Source organism: Lichtheimia ornata (genome assembly GCF_029851405.1).
Source record: "Lichtheimia ornata isolate CBS 291.66 chromosome Unknown scaffold00041, whole genome shotgun sequence".
In the NCBI taxonomy this organism is placed as follows: domain Eukaryota; kingdom Fungi; phylum Mucoromycota; class Mucoromycetes; order Mucorales; family Lichtheimiaceae; genus Lichtheimia; species Lichtheimia ornata.
In genome coordinates this window covers 58,385-75,382 of record NW_026695361.1, presented here as the reverse complement: position 1 = coordinate 75,382, position 16,998 = coordinate 58,385, and the positions used below count along the sequence as shown (strand labels likewise).

Here is a 16,998-nt window from a genome sequence, read left to right as displayed (position 1 = left end):
TATATGAACACAAGCGTATTCGTAATAGCTAGATGGAAGGTTTGTTGTTGTGCCATCTATAACGTCACTATATAGACCTCTTAACATGCAGCAGCAACAGCAGCAACAACAACACGAGGTGGATCTTTATGACTTTAAACATGATGGATGTCACTTTTTTTGGATGCATCACAGCTGCAGAGTATTCGTTGTCTTGCCAAATCCCCCCGCCCTGAGATGAGTTTCTTGTGTCATCCGCTTTTTATCGGAAGTAATCCGTGGTATCTCCGATTCCGTAACAATCATAAAAGACATTGGCATCAAAGATGGTATCAAATGGATGATGTGTGTTTTAATATATGTAAGCTGCATAAAAGAGAAAAGATCCATGGAAACACGAACAGCAGCAAAATGGGGGGAAGGGGTTGGTAGCGAAGGGGGTTTGATTATTATGGTTGGTTGCTAGGCAATCATAGACAACCGGCCTACATGCAGCAACAGCAGCTTTTTGCCCATCATCACGCAAGGTAACACACACCAACCAACTCAGAAGCTACACATTTGGAATATGCTTGAATAACAACCCATCAACCTGGTCCCCCTTTCCACATCCATCATCCTTTTCCTCTCTCTTCCACTTTTCTTTTCCCCCATCTCACACCTACGCACTCGCACGCACAAAGAAAAGAAAAGAAAGAGGAAGATCTAGACGCGTTTGTTGTGTGTTACATCTCATCCTACTATTATTACTACACCTACTATTACTATTACTACAACAACAACATCACCACACACACACGCACACACACATAAACACAGAACAGATCAACTAAGCTGTGCTATCCAAACGCTTCCCCGCTTTCTTGTACACTACTTTCATTCACACCTTTTCTTTTTCGCAATCGCATCGTTTGCCCACTACTACCCCACCTTTTCTGGCAAAAGGGCAAGTGTATTATCGTTCTCTCCCTCTTGTCCACGAACCCACCACTGATCGTAACAGCACGTCTTTAGTTGATCAACAAGAGAAACGCGGATCCACCCCCCTTCATTTCAACTGAACCATTATCGCCATGAGTGGAGGAAATATCAAAGTCGTTGTACGGTGTCGTCCCCTGAACTCGAGAGGTAACGTGGTGGCGTCCGTGAACGAGTATCACACATACCCAATACTTAAACACACCAACAACAATAGAATTGGCACGAGGAGCGACATGTTTGATTCGTATGGAAGGCGACCAAACGGTGCTTAGTCGACCACCCGATAGTAAGACCGGCAAGGACTCTGAGGATATCAAGGCCTTCACATTTGACAAGTCATATTGGTCCGCCGACAAGAATGCACCCAACTATGCCGACCAGCAAACAGTGTATAACGATCTTGGCGAAGAGCTACTCAATCATGCCTTTGATGGATATAATTGCTGTATCTTTGCTTGTAAGTTGGGAGAACAATGAGATAAAAGGGACGCATTTGTAACTTGTATCCGTTCTACTATAGATGGTCAAACCGGCTCCGGCAAGTCTTATTCGATGGTATGGTTGCTTGTGGCACACACACACATATACAAATGATAAACTCACTTTATATACACGTAGATGGGTTATGGTGAAGATCATGGTATCATTCCTCGCACATGCTCAGAGCTCTTTGAACGTATCAACCGCAACGACGATCCCAACTTGACCTATCGTGTGGAGGTGACCTACATTGAGATCTACAATGAAAAGGTGCGAGATCTATTGAATCCAAAGAACAAGGGCAATCTCAAGGTGCGAGAACATCCAAGTACGGGTCCTTATGTCGAAGATCTTTCACGTGCAGCAGTCAAATCGTTTAATGATATCAATAATCTCATGGATGATGGCAACAAGGCAAGTCTACTATAAAATTTGGGGGGGGGGGGAATGGCAATCATACTTCAATGGCTAACGATCTTTGTTTGATACAGGCTAGAACTGTGGCTGCTACCAACATGAATGAAACATCTTCAAGATCACATGCTGTGTTTACTTTGTTCCTGACACAGAAACGCCACGACGAGATAACCAATCTTGATACCGAAAAAGTGGCTAGAATCAGGTAACAGAATGATGGGTGTGGGAAAGTTATCATCCACGTGGTCCTTTTGATAGCTGACATTTCTTACATATAGTCTAGTGGATTTGGCAGGAAGTGAACGTGCCAACAGCACAGGTGCAACGGGTGCTCGACTCAAAGAAGGCGCCAATATCAATCGATCACTTACGACCTTGGGCAAAGTCATTGCAGGTCTGGCAGAGCAATCCTTGAATGAAGGCAAAAAGAAAAAGTCAAAGGATGTCTTTATTCCTTATCGAGATTCGGTATGTAAAAAGATGGGCAGAGAAAGAGATAGAGCAAGTATACTTATAGGCATGTATAGGTTCTCACTTGGCTTCTCAAAGATTCTTTGGGTGGCAATTCCAAGACGGCCATGATTGCTGCCATTTCACCTGCCGACTATGATGAAACACTCAGCACATTGCGTTATGCCGATCAAGCCAAAAAGATCAAGAACAAGGCTGTGGTGAATGAAGATGCCAATGCAAAGATGATTCGTGAGCTCAAGGAGGAATTGGAGATGCTACGTGATCGATTACGCACCTATGCACCTGAGGAAGTTGAGCAACTTACAGCCAACAGTGTATACAAAAGCAACAGCACCAAACTCGCAAAGAAACGGCATTCAGTTCCAGCACCACCCACACAACCTGCCGCTCAAATGAAACCTACCAGCAGCGAGTTTGAAATTGTGGTGGATAGCCAAGGTGTGAAAAAGAAGATGACCAAGCAGGAGATTATCGATCAGCTACAGAGCTCAGAAAAGTTGCTGGCCAACCTAAACGAGACGTGGGAGGACAAATTGGAGAAGACCAAAGCGATTCATTTGGAACGAGAAAAGGCATTGGAAGAGTTGGGCATTTCGGTGCATAAAGACAATGTGGGCGTGTATGCACCTAAAAAGATGCCTCATTTGGTGAATCTCAACGAAGACCCGCTCATGTCCGAATGTCTCATGTATCAGCTCAAACTCGGCATTACCAAAGTCGGCAGAGAAGACAGCGAGCAGCAGCCTGATATTCGCCTTTCGGGATCCAACATCCTAAACGAGCATTGCTCATTTGAGAATAACAATGGTGTGGTGTCCATTCATCCACATGGTGATTCGGTGACCATGGTGAACGGTGTACGTATTTCAGAGCCCCGTCGATTGAAAAGTGGTTATCGTATTATTCTTGGTGATTATCACATTTTTCGATTCAACAATCCTGAGGAGGTGCGTCGTGAACGAGGTTTAGCCAAGACGGCTGTTGAGAATGCTATGAGCAGTAATGGCAATCCATCAGCGACTACAACGGCAGGCGACGATGATGAACAACGACCCGAGTCTCCTACTGAAAGCAGCAGCATGATTGGATCAGAGATTATTGATTGGAATTATGCAAGGCGTGAAGCAGTGCTAAAGTATTATGCCAACGAACGCAATTTTGGTGATATGAAGGATGAGGATTTGGAAAAGCTCTATGACGACATTACTCGTATACGCAACTCACGTCGATCAAGATCGGGAAGCAGGTCCGAAATCGGTGATCTTATTGCTGATGATGAATCTACCACGCGTGGGAGTAGGAGTGTACGCGATTCAGCTGCCATGACCGTTGTAGGCGATGGCTCAGAAAGCGTGCTTACGGATGCAACATGTGTCACCAATGGATATGACAAGTATCGTGCAGAAACAGAGAAATTGCAAAAGGAATTGCATGATCAAAAGCGAAGATACGAAGCTCGTCTAAGTCGCATGTCACGTCAATTTTCACAACAACAAATCACCACTGGATATACAGAGGAGCAATTGGCACTTATTCATAAGGTGGTGGCTCGATGGAAGAAATTACGTCATGTGACCATGGCCGAAGTGGTGTTGACCAATGCCGTCCTACTCAAAGAAGCCAACATTATATCTCGAGAACTCAACAAGGATGTCTTGTACCAGTTTGCGATCATAGAGGATGGCCAATTTTCCAATCCAATGTCTTATTGGGAAACAACATCGGCTTTACATCAATTCGAGACGGATGAAGATACGACCTTGATATCAACACCAAAACCTTGCATTGGGGTACGCGTCATTGATCGCAAACACCAAGTCATTTATGTATGGTCATTGGAACGACTCAAGTTGAGGCTTCACAAGATGCGTAATCTATACAACTTTATTGATCGACCCATGTATCGCAGCCATTTTAATTGGGAGGATCCCTTTTTCGAGAATCCATGTCCTCGTTATACATTTGTTGGAAGCGCGGCAACAGCTATTCGTAATCTCGCCTATCGACAACCCTACGAGAGCAATGTGGAGGTGATTTGTCGATCCACAGGTCAAATCAAAGGAAAGCTTCGTGTATTGATTCAGCCCAAAGCACTTTCGGTGGCCATCCCCAAAAGTCGACCTGATGATGAATTACTGGAAAATGGTGGCGAAGGTGATGATGACACTATGGTTCATGTGGGCCAGCAAATGCTTTTTGAGGTGCAATTATTGGAATTGGCTGGATTGATTGACGCTGATTACAATGAGGTGCATGTACAATTTCGGTTGTCGTCCTTTGGTGGTATCTCAGCCCATTCAACGGCAGAAAAGGTATTCGCCACCGAGCCTATTAGCGACTTTGAAAATGGGCCCATTCCTCTCAATTACAGCCAAAACTTATCGATTGTGGTGACACACAATGTGATGGATGTCATGTTGCATGGCATGATTTCGTTTGAAGTCTATGGTCTTGCGCAAACAAGGGTCTTGTCACAATACGAGCGATGGGATGATCAACGTGAGAAGCCACGACTAGCCGACCTTTTAGCAGCGAATCGATTCACGAATTTATCACCCTCTTCTTCTTCTTCCCATCACTATGGCAACCACCATCAGAATCATAACATGCATAATGATGACGCCACCAATTTGGAACGACGACCTGAAGAAGAGCTCTTATCAGCTGAACGACATGATGTGGTGGCATGGGTACAAGTATGTGAGCTTGCTCCCAATGGCGAGTATTTACCGGTTCCTGTCACGGCACAAAATGCATTGGATCGAGGTGTATTTACATTACGACAAGGTCTGCAACGGCGTATATGTATTGTGTTGTCACATACATCAGGACATCAATTTGAATGGAGTCGTGTTGTCAAGGCATCCATTGGCCGAGTGCGATTACTTGATCCCAAAGGTCGCATCATTGATTCACCTACACATGACGATGTAGCCATCAAGCTTTTATCATCACAGCAACACGTGGTGTACAACAATGATGGCACCAGCCAATTGGTGGCCCAAGGAGCATGGGATAGTTCACAGCATGAATGTTTGTTTCTCAATCGCATTACGTCGTCCAACAGTCGCATCTTATTACACCTAAAGTGGGAAATTGAAGCTGAAAAGTGTTCCAAGCCCATTCAATTTTCAATGGACATTGCTGTACAAATTCAAGGTCGAGATGCTGCTATAGGACGTTCAAGGCTACGCAAATTACTTGGCTCGGATAAACAGTTACCAAAGTGCAGTGCCATCTTCCTAGTGAATTTACGCCCACCCATGACACGACGTCTTTCCCAGCTATGGAGGCTCAACACCGTATCCAAATATGTCAGAGGAGAAGAATTTCTTGGATCATGGCGACCTCGTGGTGTATCTCTGGTCAATGATTACAAACATATTTGTGCACGTATTCGACGCAAAGAGCAAGTTGAGTTTACACGTCAATTTTTGTCATTGAGGCAAACTATGCTATCGCGTGACAAGGAACAAGCATCATCGTCATCGTCATCAGCGGCAGCAGGACGGGTCAACGGTCATCATCACAAGGGCGATGACGATGTCCTTTCTGAAACTGAGCAATCTTTGGCCAAGAAAGTCCTGGATTTATGGAAGCGTAAATATGGCACTGATAAAGAGGTAAGGATAAAAAAGTAATCATCATGGATGGATGGATGGATGGAACGTCTAATGAATGAGGCAATGCTACAAGATTGTTATTAGCCAAGATCCACCTATTCCAGGGATGCCAGACTTTGAAGCACTACATGAGTCACGAAGCAGTTCCAAATTACTGGCTGAGGTCAAGCTTGTCACTCAAACGTAAGTTGCCATGCACATGAACCCCATCCTATTGCTTACTAAAATGTGTATTGTGTAGTGATAATGTATCTAAGCGTGGATATCTTGTGTATCAAGAAAGCGCTGTTCATGACAAGTGGATCAAGCGTTGGTTTGTTGTTCGTCGTCCCTACATCTATATTTATTCAAATCATTCTGAAACCGATGAGCAAGGTGTCATCAACGTGTCTTCCGTGCGTATCGATTACAATCGAGCTTTGGAACAAATGATAGAGGTATTTACAAAGATGAAGATGGTGGATGCAGAAACTGATCTAGGGGGACTCTTTTTTTCTTAGCGGCCCAACGTATTTGCCCTTTATACCAACAACAATGCATACACCCTGCAGGCTAGCTCCAGAACGGATATGATTGATTGGATCTCCAAGGTGGATCAAATGTTTCCCATCGACAAGTTAAAGAACGATACTCTGTAATTCCTCCTTGTTGGTAATCCTATCATTGCTGCAGCAGCCCAATACCCAATCCTTTGTATTATCTCTTTCTCTCTCTTTCGTTTATACTACTTATCTTTTTTCCCTTGCATATTGTTACCCATTCCCATCGTTTGCTTTTCTTTTTGTTGCTATAATAAACCGACAGGTTTCCATTGAATACTTTTAATGACGAGGCGTTCATTGTGATTGTTTCAGCTGACTGCTGGGAGTAGTTAACTTGCGCGCTATGTAACATCCACTTCATCCCAATCAGCACTGATGCCCGATCCACTACATGTGAATGATGCGTCCGCTCCAACCCAATGTTTCCATCATCAATTTCTTGGTCCGAGATGAACATCCGTTCGTATACAACAGCATGTATTCAACGTCTCAGCTTATGTACTCTTTCTTTGTGCGTAGCTCTCAGCCAAATCAACTTGCATTAAGACAATTGAAACATGGGAATGGATACCTGGAGCAGGAGTATTGCTCGCATGTAACAAAATGGGCAACAGTGCCGGTTGTGAGGAAAGGGCTGTTAGCTCTCAGTATATGGTCTACTATAAATAGTATGTGAGTATCATGCGTTGACCCTTTCCAATCCTGTAAATCGGCTGGGTTACACAAACACACGCCTCTGCATATCCGCCTCTATCAGGTCCAGCTAACAAAGGCCACCTTTCATATAACATCACGCTTCTTATAGCGAGCATATGTAAAACATAAAGGTGCCTGTATCTCTAAACTTTACAATCAAACATGGGGTCTTTAAGAGAACAAAGTTGCTCGGCGGGGTCAAAGCGATCTTGTGTCAAAGTATGAAGTTCATCGTGGCCATTCCCAGATTCATCCAATGTCGCTACCAGCCAAAAACTTTTTCAAGAGGTCGACCCGATTCCAGTTTGCCTGGTAGCGACATTTGGGTGAATCTCGGAATGGCCACGATGAACTTCATGCTTTGACACAAGATCGCTTTGATCCCCCCGAGCAACTTTGTTCTCTTAAAGACCCCATGTTTGATTGTAAAGTTTAGAGATACAGGCACCTTTATGTTTTACATATGCTGCAAGCGTGATACTATATGAAAAGTGGTCTTTGTTCAATGACAATTAGCTAGACCTTGGCAGAGCAAAAGATGCAGAGGGACGTCTTTGTGTAACCCAGCTACTTTGCATGACTGGAAGGATTGATGGATTATACTTTATGGTCATGCACAATAGTCCATATATTGCGCGCTATCAGCCATTTCCTCACAATCAGCGTTGTTGCAAAATCCACTGCATGTGAATGATTCTCCTGCTCCAGCCGAGCATTTCCATCATTCAAGTTTCTTGATCCGAGCCGATTTGATTGAGCTACGCTGGAACAGCAAACATGAAAAATAATGAATCGCAGACCCTGCGAATGTCTCCGTCTTTCAAACTTTTGGACGCTCCCATTCCAAATTTTTAAATGAAGCGTGTAGTTTTTATTACAAAAAATTGATCAGCATGCTCGAGAGCACCCTTCTGACCAATCTTCAAGTTGGAGGTGGGCAACTTCGGGGCGGTAGGCCGTTCGCTCTTTATTTCCCATCATCCACCATTTGGGTCGCCCCGCATTTTAAATCTTCACAATGAACCCTGCTGTTTTTATTTGAATGAAGTTGATCAGCATGTCCCAGCGAACCTTCTGACAAAGTTTCAAGTTCGAAAAGGGCAATCCCAAGGTAATACATAGTATTTCGATAAATCATGGATCCGGCGCTGACCTGCTGTCCGATTTCCATAGTAAATCCCACATTGCACCCTCCCATTCCATATTTTCAAATGAACATGAGATATTTTTAACACGATATTGATCAGCATGTCCCAGAGCATGTTGTGTGAAAGTTTCAGGTTCGAGAGGGGTAATCTCAATATCAAGGATTGATGTACTGTGTTCATGCATTTATACAAGAGGTCGCCGACCTATTTAATTTCCACCTCTTCCACTCGCTCTTCCTCCCATTCTCAACTGTTACCGCATTCAAGTATACAACTACCACCTGCAAACGATTGTCCTGCTTCAACCCATCATGCAAACCCTACGATTGTCTTGATTTGATTGTCTTTGACTGAATGGCAAGTCCATGGCGTGTACACAGCCTTCTTGTCGCTCTACTACAACACGCGGCTTCCTTGATACTACACGATGTCTTGCGTACTCCTCTACCACGACCAATCGTAACAGCATTCATTCCACCAGTTGCTATTAGCAAGGTCTTCACTCCATTGTCTCAAGCAGCGTTCTTTACTTGCAGCAACTTCCCTTACAGCCTTGTTTACGTGAACAGCAGATAGCCATTGTATAGAAGCAGCTTTATTTACGCGTAGCAACTTGGTATCAATACATACGATTTGTTATGGATATGAATATGGATCTGAATGGTTTGGTATATGGAGTGGAAGGAATTGGGTATACATATATGTTGAGTTCCCTTGGCCCATTCAGGCCGTGATGTCGAGTTTGGATGAAACCATATCACTCGCCAACACAAACAATCTTCAGCTGGTTGAGCTGCGATAGGAAATGTTCAACAAAGAGAGAGACCAAAAGAAGCATATCAACAACAATCTCTGGGGCTCCTTTCTACCAACATAATGGATTTGGAATGGCTATGATGATGTATGGATTCAATCAATGCTGTAATGAGGGATCATGGTAGGGTGATTACTTGTCGCGTTGTCAGCAGGAACGATGGATCATGTCATGTGGATACGACTGAGGGTGACCGTGGATGGGATGGGATGGGATGGAATTGAAGAAAGGTGTTTACCAGCTATGGATGGTATTGGAATACTCGGGTCTATGCACGCGGCAGCTATTTTGCAATCATGGATGAAGGATGACAATGAAAGCAGCAATGACACCTTCTTCCTTGTTGCCTCTACTATGTGTTTCACCCCCATCATATCTTATTCAATTTGCAATGCTGTTCTTGTATCATATTCACTTCATAAACATCCACACACTACAATATGATATTCTTCGACTTTCATTGTTGAATGAGAATTGGATTCGACCTATTATTTAAAAGGGCATTGTTCTATCAGAATGGATCACTTCGTTGACTTTTGGATTTAGGGCTATATAGCGGGATAGGAGTGTTGTCATCGTCACGGTCTCCAATGGCAGCGCAAAGGTGGAGGGAAATTAAACACCGCAAAGCTGATAACAGGACAGCGGCTATGGATGGATGATACTTTCTCTTTTCATCAGCTATCATGGTAAGCTAATCATCCATCCATCCATCCATGGATACCGTACATCCATTCATCCACATACCTAATCTATTGTTCTTTTACTAGTCTAAGCGTGCTGCTACCAAGAAGACTACGGAAAACGTGACCCTCGGTCCCCAGGTCCGCGAAGGCGAGCTTGTCTTTGGCGTTGCCCACATCTTTGCCTCTTTCAATGACACCTTTGTCCATGTCACTGATTTGTCTGGTCGTGAGACTATTGCTCGTGTCACCGGTATGTATCTTTTCATTGCACTTTACGGGTTGATGCTGCAAAGGACATACCCTTTTGTTTTTCTTCGTCTCTTTTTGTAAGGTGTTGAAAAACAAAGGGCCGAGCGGCGTGTAGTGAATCATAGTGAATGATGATCTGCATCCCCCTCCTATGTTCCTTTTTGTGTATTCTAATAGCTTTTATTTCGTTATAGGTGGTATGAAGGTTAAGGCTGACCGTGATGAGTCTTCTCCCTATGCTGCCATGTTGGCTGCTCAAGATGTTGCTGCCAAGTGCAAGGAGGTAGGTTTTGAGTGGATGTAATCATAAGCAAGAACGATTTTACTTATATGCATGCTTTACTTATAGCTCGGTATCAACGCTGTTCACGTCAAGATCCGTGCTACTGGTGGCACTGGCACCAAGACTCCTGGTCCTGGTGGCCAGAGCGCTCTTCGTGCTTTGGCTCGTTCCGGTTTGAGAATCGGTCGCATTGAGGATGTCACCCCCATCCCCACTGATAGCACCCGTAGAAAGGGCGGTCGTCGTGGTCGTCGTCTTTAGATGCCTCGTGTATTTTTGGTGGTTGGTCACTTTTTGCTATCATTAAAAGAACATGCCATTGTACAACAAAACATCCCTTCTTGTATATATACTTTCTTATAAACTTTATGATTGCCTCGCATACACACATGCTCTTGGTATAGTCAATGATGAGATTTATAATTAGCCCAATCATAAATGGTACGTATTTTCGCACGGTGGATTCCACAAGTGTGGTTTGTGTTCATGCACAAGAGTCGGACAATGATATTATAAGGAAATGCCTTGTTTAATTGTATGAATGCTGTTTATGCGGATCGATATGTGAAAAATGTTGTACAGATAAGATGCAAAAACGTATGAGGATATTCGATAGTAGTAATGGGGCGCGAGGAGAGAGTACTTTTTTCATCTATGAGGGTGATAAGAGTACATTGGTGACCGAAACCGGGTATGAGCAAGTATGGATGATGACGATGATGAGCGAAGGTTAACTCAATATAGGCAAGAACTATAATGATGATGATGATGAGTGAGTAAATGATGGCTTGAATGGAAAGGAGGGATAAACAAACTTACATTGCCAATAATCACACTTGGCAGATCAAAAATATCACGTTTGATGGTAAAGCAAAAGGTGCATGGTACTACACGTTTGGTTGGGCTGAGCAAGATACAGGAGCTGTAAACAGCGGAATCGGTATTGTCAAAGGCATGCAAGGCGTATTTTTCCCAGTACTCAACGGCGGATGAATTACTCATGAGCTAAGTATTAACATGTCCACAATGAATATCGGCAAAATGGGAGTGAGAAAGAGAAAACCTTATTATTACCTCGTAGATGTAAGTCTTTTTGCTCAATAATGCATCTCTGGACCATTGCGTCAGCAAAGAGAATTCTTTACCAACAAGGGCAATTTCGCCTGTGCGCCGCCACACCACCGTTGGGGTACCCGAATAACTGATCAACTTTTCATATTCCTAGAGGTAGCTGATGAATAAAAGGTCTTTTGGACCATTTAATGCGTGTCTTCATTACCAGCAATGTGCGTTGTAGACATTTCTCAGTGAATATCAAATCGCTCTCCGTCAAATTCATCATGGATGAAAACACACTGGGTCGAAATAGGGCCAATGCTCGGCTGATTCGCATTAGATCTTCTCGTGTCATTCTAAATGTGGGGTAAAATGAGAAGGCGATCTTTTTTTTCCCACCCCACGTTCCCCCTCCCCCTTTTTTCTTTTTTGCTTCTTCGATACCTACTTTTGTCGGACATAGTTGATAAGGTAATGGTATCCATCAGCATAACTGAAAGGTTTCTTAGCACTTGCATAGGCCATTTCGGGAGTGATGAGCTGGTTACGTCGTCGTACGCCCACAGGTCCAGCAATAGGGCTACCTTGTTTAGCCAATACTGCACCCTGACCATATTGAGTCAAAGCAGGATGATGATGATGAGGATGGAGATGTGGTGTTGTTGTAGGAGTTGAAGCGGTTGAGGAGGAGGTGGTGGTCTTGGTTGATGTAATAGTCGGAGAAGGCTGTTGGTGGTGGTCAAATAGCATGGTGTCACCAAAAGGATTCATCATTGGATCCATCGACTGTTGCTGTTGTTGACTACTACTACTTGGTGTGGTGTTGACGGATGTTGTTGGTGATTGCTGTTGTGTCGAAGTAGCCCATAATGGTAGATCCGGTGTTGTAGAATCGAGAAAAGATGTTCCAAGCATATTAGAAAGAAACGAATATTCCAAGTTGGTAGCCGAGGAACCAAATCCATAGTTGCTGCTGTTGTTGTCAAAATCAAATCCGCCTCCCGCGGAACCACTTGCCGTAGTAACGCCGTTGCCAATGGCTAAATTAATCCGTTGAGCCTTTTTTTCTTCAACAAAGAAAGGAGAGGGGGCGGATGACACACAACATACCATCGCTTACAAAGGAACTGGTGGTATCCATGGTGGTTGTCATGCTACTGTCAGCTGATACTTCACTTAATGCACCAGGGGTATGCGCGAGCGGTGTGAATTGTTGTTGTTCATTGTTATTGATCAATGGGTCTATATAGCATTCTCCTTGTTAAATAGGGCCCATTTACTTTTCAATATCCAATTTACCTTGTACATCTTGCAAGTATTTTGCCTTTTTCCTTGCACCATCGGTACATGTGGATGCTAGATCACGTTTAATACATCGTTGGCATGGACGTGCTATAGAACGAATTCAAGTCAGAACTGCCATTGGGGTGCATATGGATGCATGATATTATACATACAATCATCGCATGTCAGGTGTGCCTGCAATATAAACAAAATGCTCATTCATTAGTACCCTATGTCTATTAGGTGTGGGAAACTACTGCTACTACTAGCAAGCTTCCTACCTTTTGGCAGTGTATGCAAGCTCTTGCAGCCTTTTTCTTTCGTTGAACAGGTCGTCTTGTTTCGTTTGTCATTGGAGTGGTTGAGTTGACTGAAGAGGCTGATGTTCCTGCCGATGCCATGGTGAGAACCCCTTGAAGGGCATGCAATGAAGCGGAAGAGCAGCGCCATGTGGAGTTGTAAACGAAGCCACCAACTTGTAAAAGGAAAGGAGTGGGGGGTTGGGTGGAGTGGAGGAGTATCACAACAGCTCTCTCACCAATCATTCTAGAGCCGTGTAAGCGGGCGGCATTGAACCCGTGATTTGGATCGTTCTTAAAACCTACAATGCATCTAGCCCCTTGTCCTATTGTACTACAATGTATCTTTCCTTCCCAACAATACCAACGTATAATTGTACTCAAATAATAGAGTCTTCTTCTTTTACAAGTGGGTAATAAAGAAATGTGGTTTACGAGCAACAAAGAAGGGGAACAGTCTTTTTGGATGAGAGACGAATCCTTCGAATACGTTCTAAATGAAAAGGCCAAGGAGCGTGTTCAAATCGGTACATACATGGATTCAAATCGCCATAAGCCTGCTGCATACAGGAATCTCTTTCAACACAACGGGGGAAACTCTCTCTAAGTTGCTTCAAAGGATGGGCAAATGTATAAAGTCACGAGTAGAAAGAAAAAAGAAGCAGCATGAATCCTTACACTGCGTGTCACCTCTTCTCGAATATGTATCCCATCCATCCCAAAAGAGCGCATCATCCCTTTTTTGACTCAAAGTCGAATATAAAAAATGTGTATCTTTACTATCGAGATCCAGCCGAAAAGAAACTAGTTAATCCTGATCCAACAGCCTTGCCAACGATACCTGATGCGGTACTGCCGAGTGAACCGAGTGCTGTTTGAGCAGCGATACCACTTGCCCATTTCCTTTTAGCATCCTTATCACATTGAGTATATCCATAGACGTTGGCCATGTTGAGAATGATAGCGACCACGACGATCACCAACCAAGAGATTTTGAGTGTGAAAATGCATGTCAATGCTAACAAGCCCCATAGTACAGGTGTTGCGTATAACACGGTCCAAAAGAGACGTGAATCAGCTGCATTATTCTTGCGATTGGGCTACATGATGATCATCACCATGGTCAGTGCTCTCTCTCTCTCCCTTTTAAACCATATCCAAATGGACTTACACTGGCACTTTCAAATACCCATTGGTTGGATCCATCCTCTTGAATTTCATTCCACCATCGTAACCCAACCAACAAACGTCCAGAAACATTCTTGACAGTCCAGAAATCAAAGGCAAGCAACAAAATGGTCACCACAAACACCAATGTAAAGTTGTCAGTGAAAATAGAACCAAGCAGATACATCAAGAGCGCACCAACGCGGAACGCCAAGAAGAAGAAAGCTGCAATAGGATGACTACATATCATATCATATACATAGCGTCAGTCTATGTCTTTGTCACTCGCATCGTATGGGTCCCTACCTTGACTGTTGAAAGTAATCTCGAACAGCATTGTTCCTTGGTGTATTATTCACATTGCCACTAGCGTTGTTGTTGTTGTTGTTGTTGTCTGTCGTTGTCGATGGTGATGGGCCTGCTTCCAAGTCAGGTTGTATCTCAGCTTGTAGCAAATTGACCCTGCTCTCATCAGCCTACGTTGGTCGAATTAGAAGGCGTGTGGGTTGGTATCCAATGCAACTTACCATGGCTTGCTTGTAAAAGTGCGTAAAGTGAAAGTGTCGTGAACGGCAGGTCCAACTCAAAATCACCGCTATCCGCATTAGGCACGTTTCAGTCCATCACGTGATGTTCTACCATCTTTATCCCTTGAATCCCGTTATTGATATGCATGATGGTTTTGGCTCATTCATAAAATAAAGATAAGGATACCTTTCTCCTGTGATTTAGAAGCGCATTTTGGATGTAAGAAGTTGTCAATCGTATGCCACCAAGCAAACTTATGAATAGCTTCGTTTCAATATCGACACGTTGCTAGTATTATAAGAGATGGTAAGCATGTTGAGGTGGATACCAGCAAGCCACGTGTAGCTGGGTTACGATGCATGAACAAAGGTGGAGGGAAAGTGAACAATTTGATAGTGGCTGCTTTTTTCCCTTTCCTCTCTCTCTCGCTCTCTCTCTCTCTTTTACGGCCAATGACGATCGAAATTGTACCCCTTGGTGCAGGTAAACTTGAGGCAGTACAACATTGACACCCACCCATTGACGTTAAATTCTCTATATTGGCAGGCCAAGATGTGGGTCGCAGCTGTGTGTTGGTGACATTGAATGGCAAGAATATCATGTTTGACTGTGGTACTTGTTTATTGAGGCAATGGAGAATACAACTCTTTTCTAACATGGGGGTTCTTTACATTTAGGCATGCATATGGGATACAATGACGCACGACGATTCCCTGACTTCAGCTATATATCCAAGACGGGACGATTTACCGAGATCATTGATGCCGTCGTTATCAGCCATTTTCATTTGGATCATTGTGGGGCGCTACCCTACTTTACTGAAATGTGTGGATACGATGGACCCATCTACATGACGCATCCAACCAAAGCCATTTGTCCTATTTTATTGGAGGATTATCGCAAGATTACGGTGGAGCGCAAAGGAGAGACGAATTTCTTTACATCGGATATGATCAAAGCATGCATGAAGAAAGTGATTCCTATCAATTTGCACCAAACGATTCATGTGGATGACGAATTGGAGATCAAGGCGTATTATGCAGGCCATGTGCTTGGTGCTGCCATGATTTATGCGCGTGTGGGAAATGAATCGGTTGTCTACACGGGCGACTACAACATGACACCCGATCGCCATTTAGGCTCAGCATGGATCGACAAGCTACGCCCTGATGTATTGATCACTGAAAGCACTTATGGCACCACTATCCGCGACTCGAAACGATCCCGTGAACGCGACTTTTTGAAAAAGGTGTACGATTGTGTCTCGAAAGGCGGCAATGTCTTGATTCCAGTATTTGCGTTGGGACGTGCTCAGGAACTTTGCATCTTGATTGAATCGTATTGGGAACGCATGGATCTTAAGGTGCCTGTTTATTTCTCGGCAGGCTTGACACAACGTGCCAACCATTACTATGAGCTTTTTATCAATTGGACCAACCAAAAAGTGAAATCGACCTTTGTGGATCACAACATGTTTCATTTCAAGCATCTCAAACCATGGGATAAGGCGTATCTTGATCATCCAGGGCCTATGGTGGTGTTTGCAAGTCCTGGCATGCTGAATCTTGGATCATCCCTTGAAATCTTCAAAAAGTGGGCGCCGGATCCCAAAAACATGGTCATCTTGCCTGGTTATTGTGCTGCTGGTACCGTGGGTCACAAGGTGTTACAAGGCGAAAAAGTGATCGGCATTGACAAGTTCAATGAAATCCGCGTCAATCTTCAAGTACGCAACTTGTCATTCAGTGCACACGCTGATGCAAAAGGTATCATGCAATTGATCCGGCATTGCGAGCCCAGGCATGTGGTATTGGTACACGGCGAAAAATCGAGCATGGAATTCCTCAGTGCCAAAATTGACAAGGAGCTCAATATACCCTGTCATTTCCCTGAAAACGGTACGACCATCGCCATTGAAACAACACGTGCTATCGAAGCAAGAATCAGCACTGAGCTACTCAAGTCATGTCTCCAACAACAAGCAGAGGAAAAGAAGAAATACAATAATCAAGTAAAGAACGACGGCGAAGCCATGGGTCCCAATCGTGGATTTCCGGTGCGTGGTGTTCTCGTCTTTAAGCAGAGTGATGAAGCTGGCAACATGTACAAGAGACCTCAGGTGGATCTCATGTCCGAAGACAAGTTCAAGCAAGAGTACAAACAGTGAAGAAAATTATAGTTGTATATACATACATTATACCTAGCATTGTAAATAAAATTTTATGTAGCAGCCTCTAAATCCTTTTGTGTTGTATATCTCTATCGAATTTTTATTCTTTGGTGGGTGGGAAG

The 16,998-nt window shown here is 43.8% G+C and overlaps 5 protein-coding genes across 5 annotated transcripts; 3 read left to right on the top strand and 2 right to left on the bottom strand.

Moving 5' to 3' along the window:
• Window positions 1-1,052: 1,052 nt before the first annotated feature.
• O0I10_008024 (uncharacterized protein) lies at window positions 1,053-6,592 on the top strand (the record flags this gene model as incomplete). Its single annotated transcript, XM_058488031.1, has 10 exons — window positions 1,053-1,107; window positions 1,175-1,417; window positions 1,481-1,515; window positions 1,579-1,854; window positions 1,932-2,062; window positions 2,136-2,325; window positions 2,385-5,954; window positions 6,028-6,137; window positions 6,196-6,391; window positions 6,455-6,592. The coding sequence occupies 10 exons, from the start codon at window positions 1,053-1,055 to the stop codon at window positions 6,590-6,592; spliced, it is 4,944 nt and encodes a 1,647-aa protein (XP_058341143.1).
• A 3,248-nt stretch (window positions 6,593-9,840) lies between these two features.
• Window positions 9,841-10,633, top strand: O0I10_008023 (40S ribosomal protein; the record flags this gene model as incomplete). The annotated part of the gene is made up of 4 exons (XM_058488030.1): window positions 9,841-9,843; window positions 9,925-10,090; window positions 10,284-10,372; window positions 10,439-10,633. The coding sequence occupies 4 exons, from the start codon at window positions 9,841-9,843 to the stop codon at window positions 10,631-10,633; spliced, it is 453 nt and encodes a 150-aa protein (XP_058341142.1).
• A 469-nt stretch (window positions 10,634-11,102) lies between these two features.
• O0I10_008022 (uncharacterized protein) lies at window positions 11,103-13,113 on the bottom strand (the record flags this gene model as incomplete). Its single annotated transcript, XM_058488029.1, has 9 exons — window positions 11,103-11,123; window positions 11,192-11,377; window positions 11,447-11,593; window positions 11,652-11,784; window positions 11,877-12,468; window positions 12,539-12,670; window positions 12,728-12,820; window positions 12,886-12,907; window positions 12,994-13,113. The coding sequence occupies 9 exons, from the start codon at window positions 13,111-13,113 to the stop codon at window positions 11,103-11,105; spliced, it is 1,446 nt and encodes a 481-aa protein (XP_058341141.1).
• Window positions 13,114-13,790: 677 nt separating this feature from the next.
• On the bottom strand, window positions 13,791-14,708 carry O0I10_008021 (uncharacterized protein; the record flags this gene model as incomplete). Its single annotated transcript, XM_058488028.1, has 4 exons — window positions 13,791-14,111; window positions 14,183-14,417; window positions 14,485-14,654; window positions 14,706-14,708. 4 exons carry the CDS (start codon window positions 14,706-14,708, stop codon window positions 13,791-13,793), a joined length of 729 nt encoding a protein of 242 aa, XP_058341140.1.
• A 450-nt stretch (window positions 14,709-15,158) lies between these two features.
• Window positions 15,159-16,873, top strand: O0I10_008020 (integrator complex subunit 11; the record flags this gene model as incomplete). Its single annotated transcript, XM_058488027.1, has 3 exons — window positions 15,159-15,189; window positions 15,253-15,318; window positions 15,384-16,873. 3 exons carry the CDS (start codon window positions 15,159-15,161, stop codon window positions 16,871-16,873), a joined length of 1,587 nt encoding a protein of 528 aa, XP_058341139.1.
• Between the last annotated feature and the right edge of the window lie 125 nt (window positions 16,874-16,998).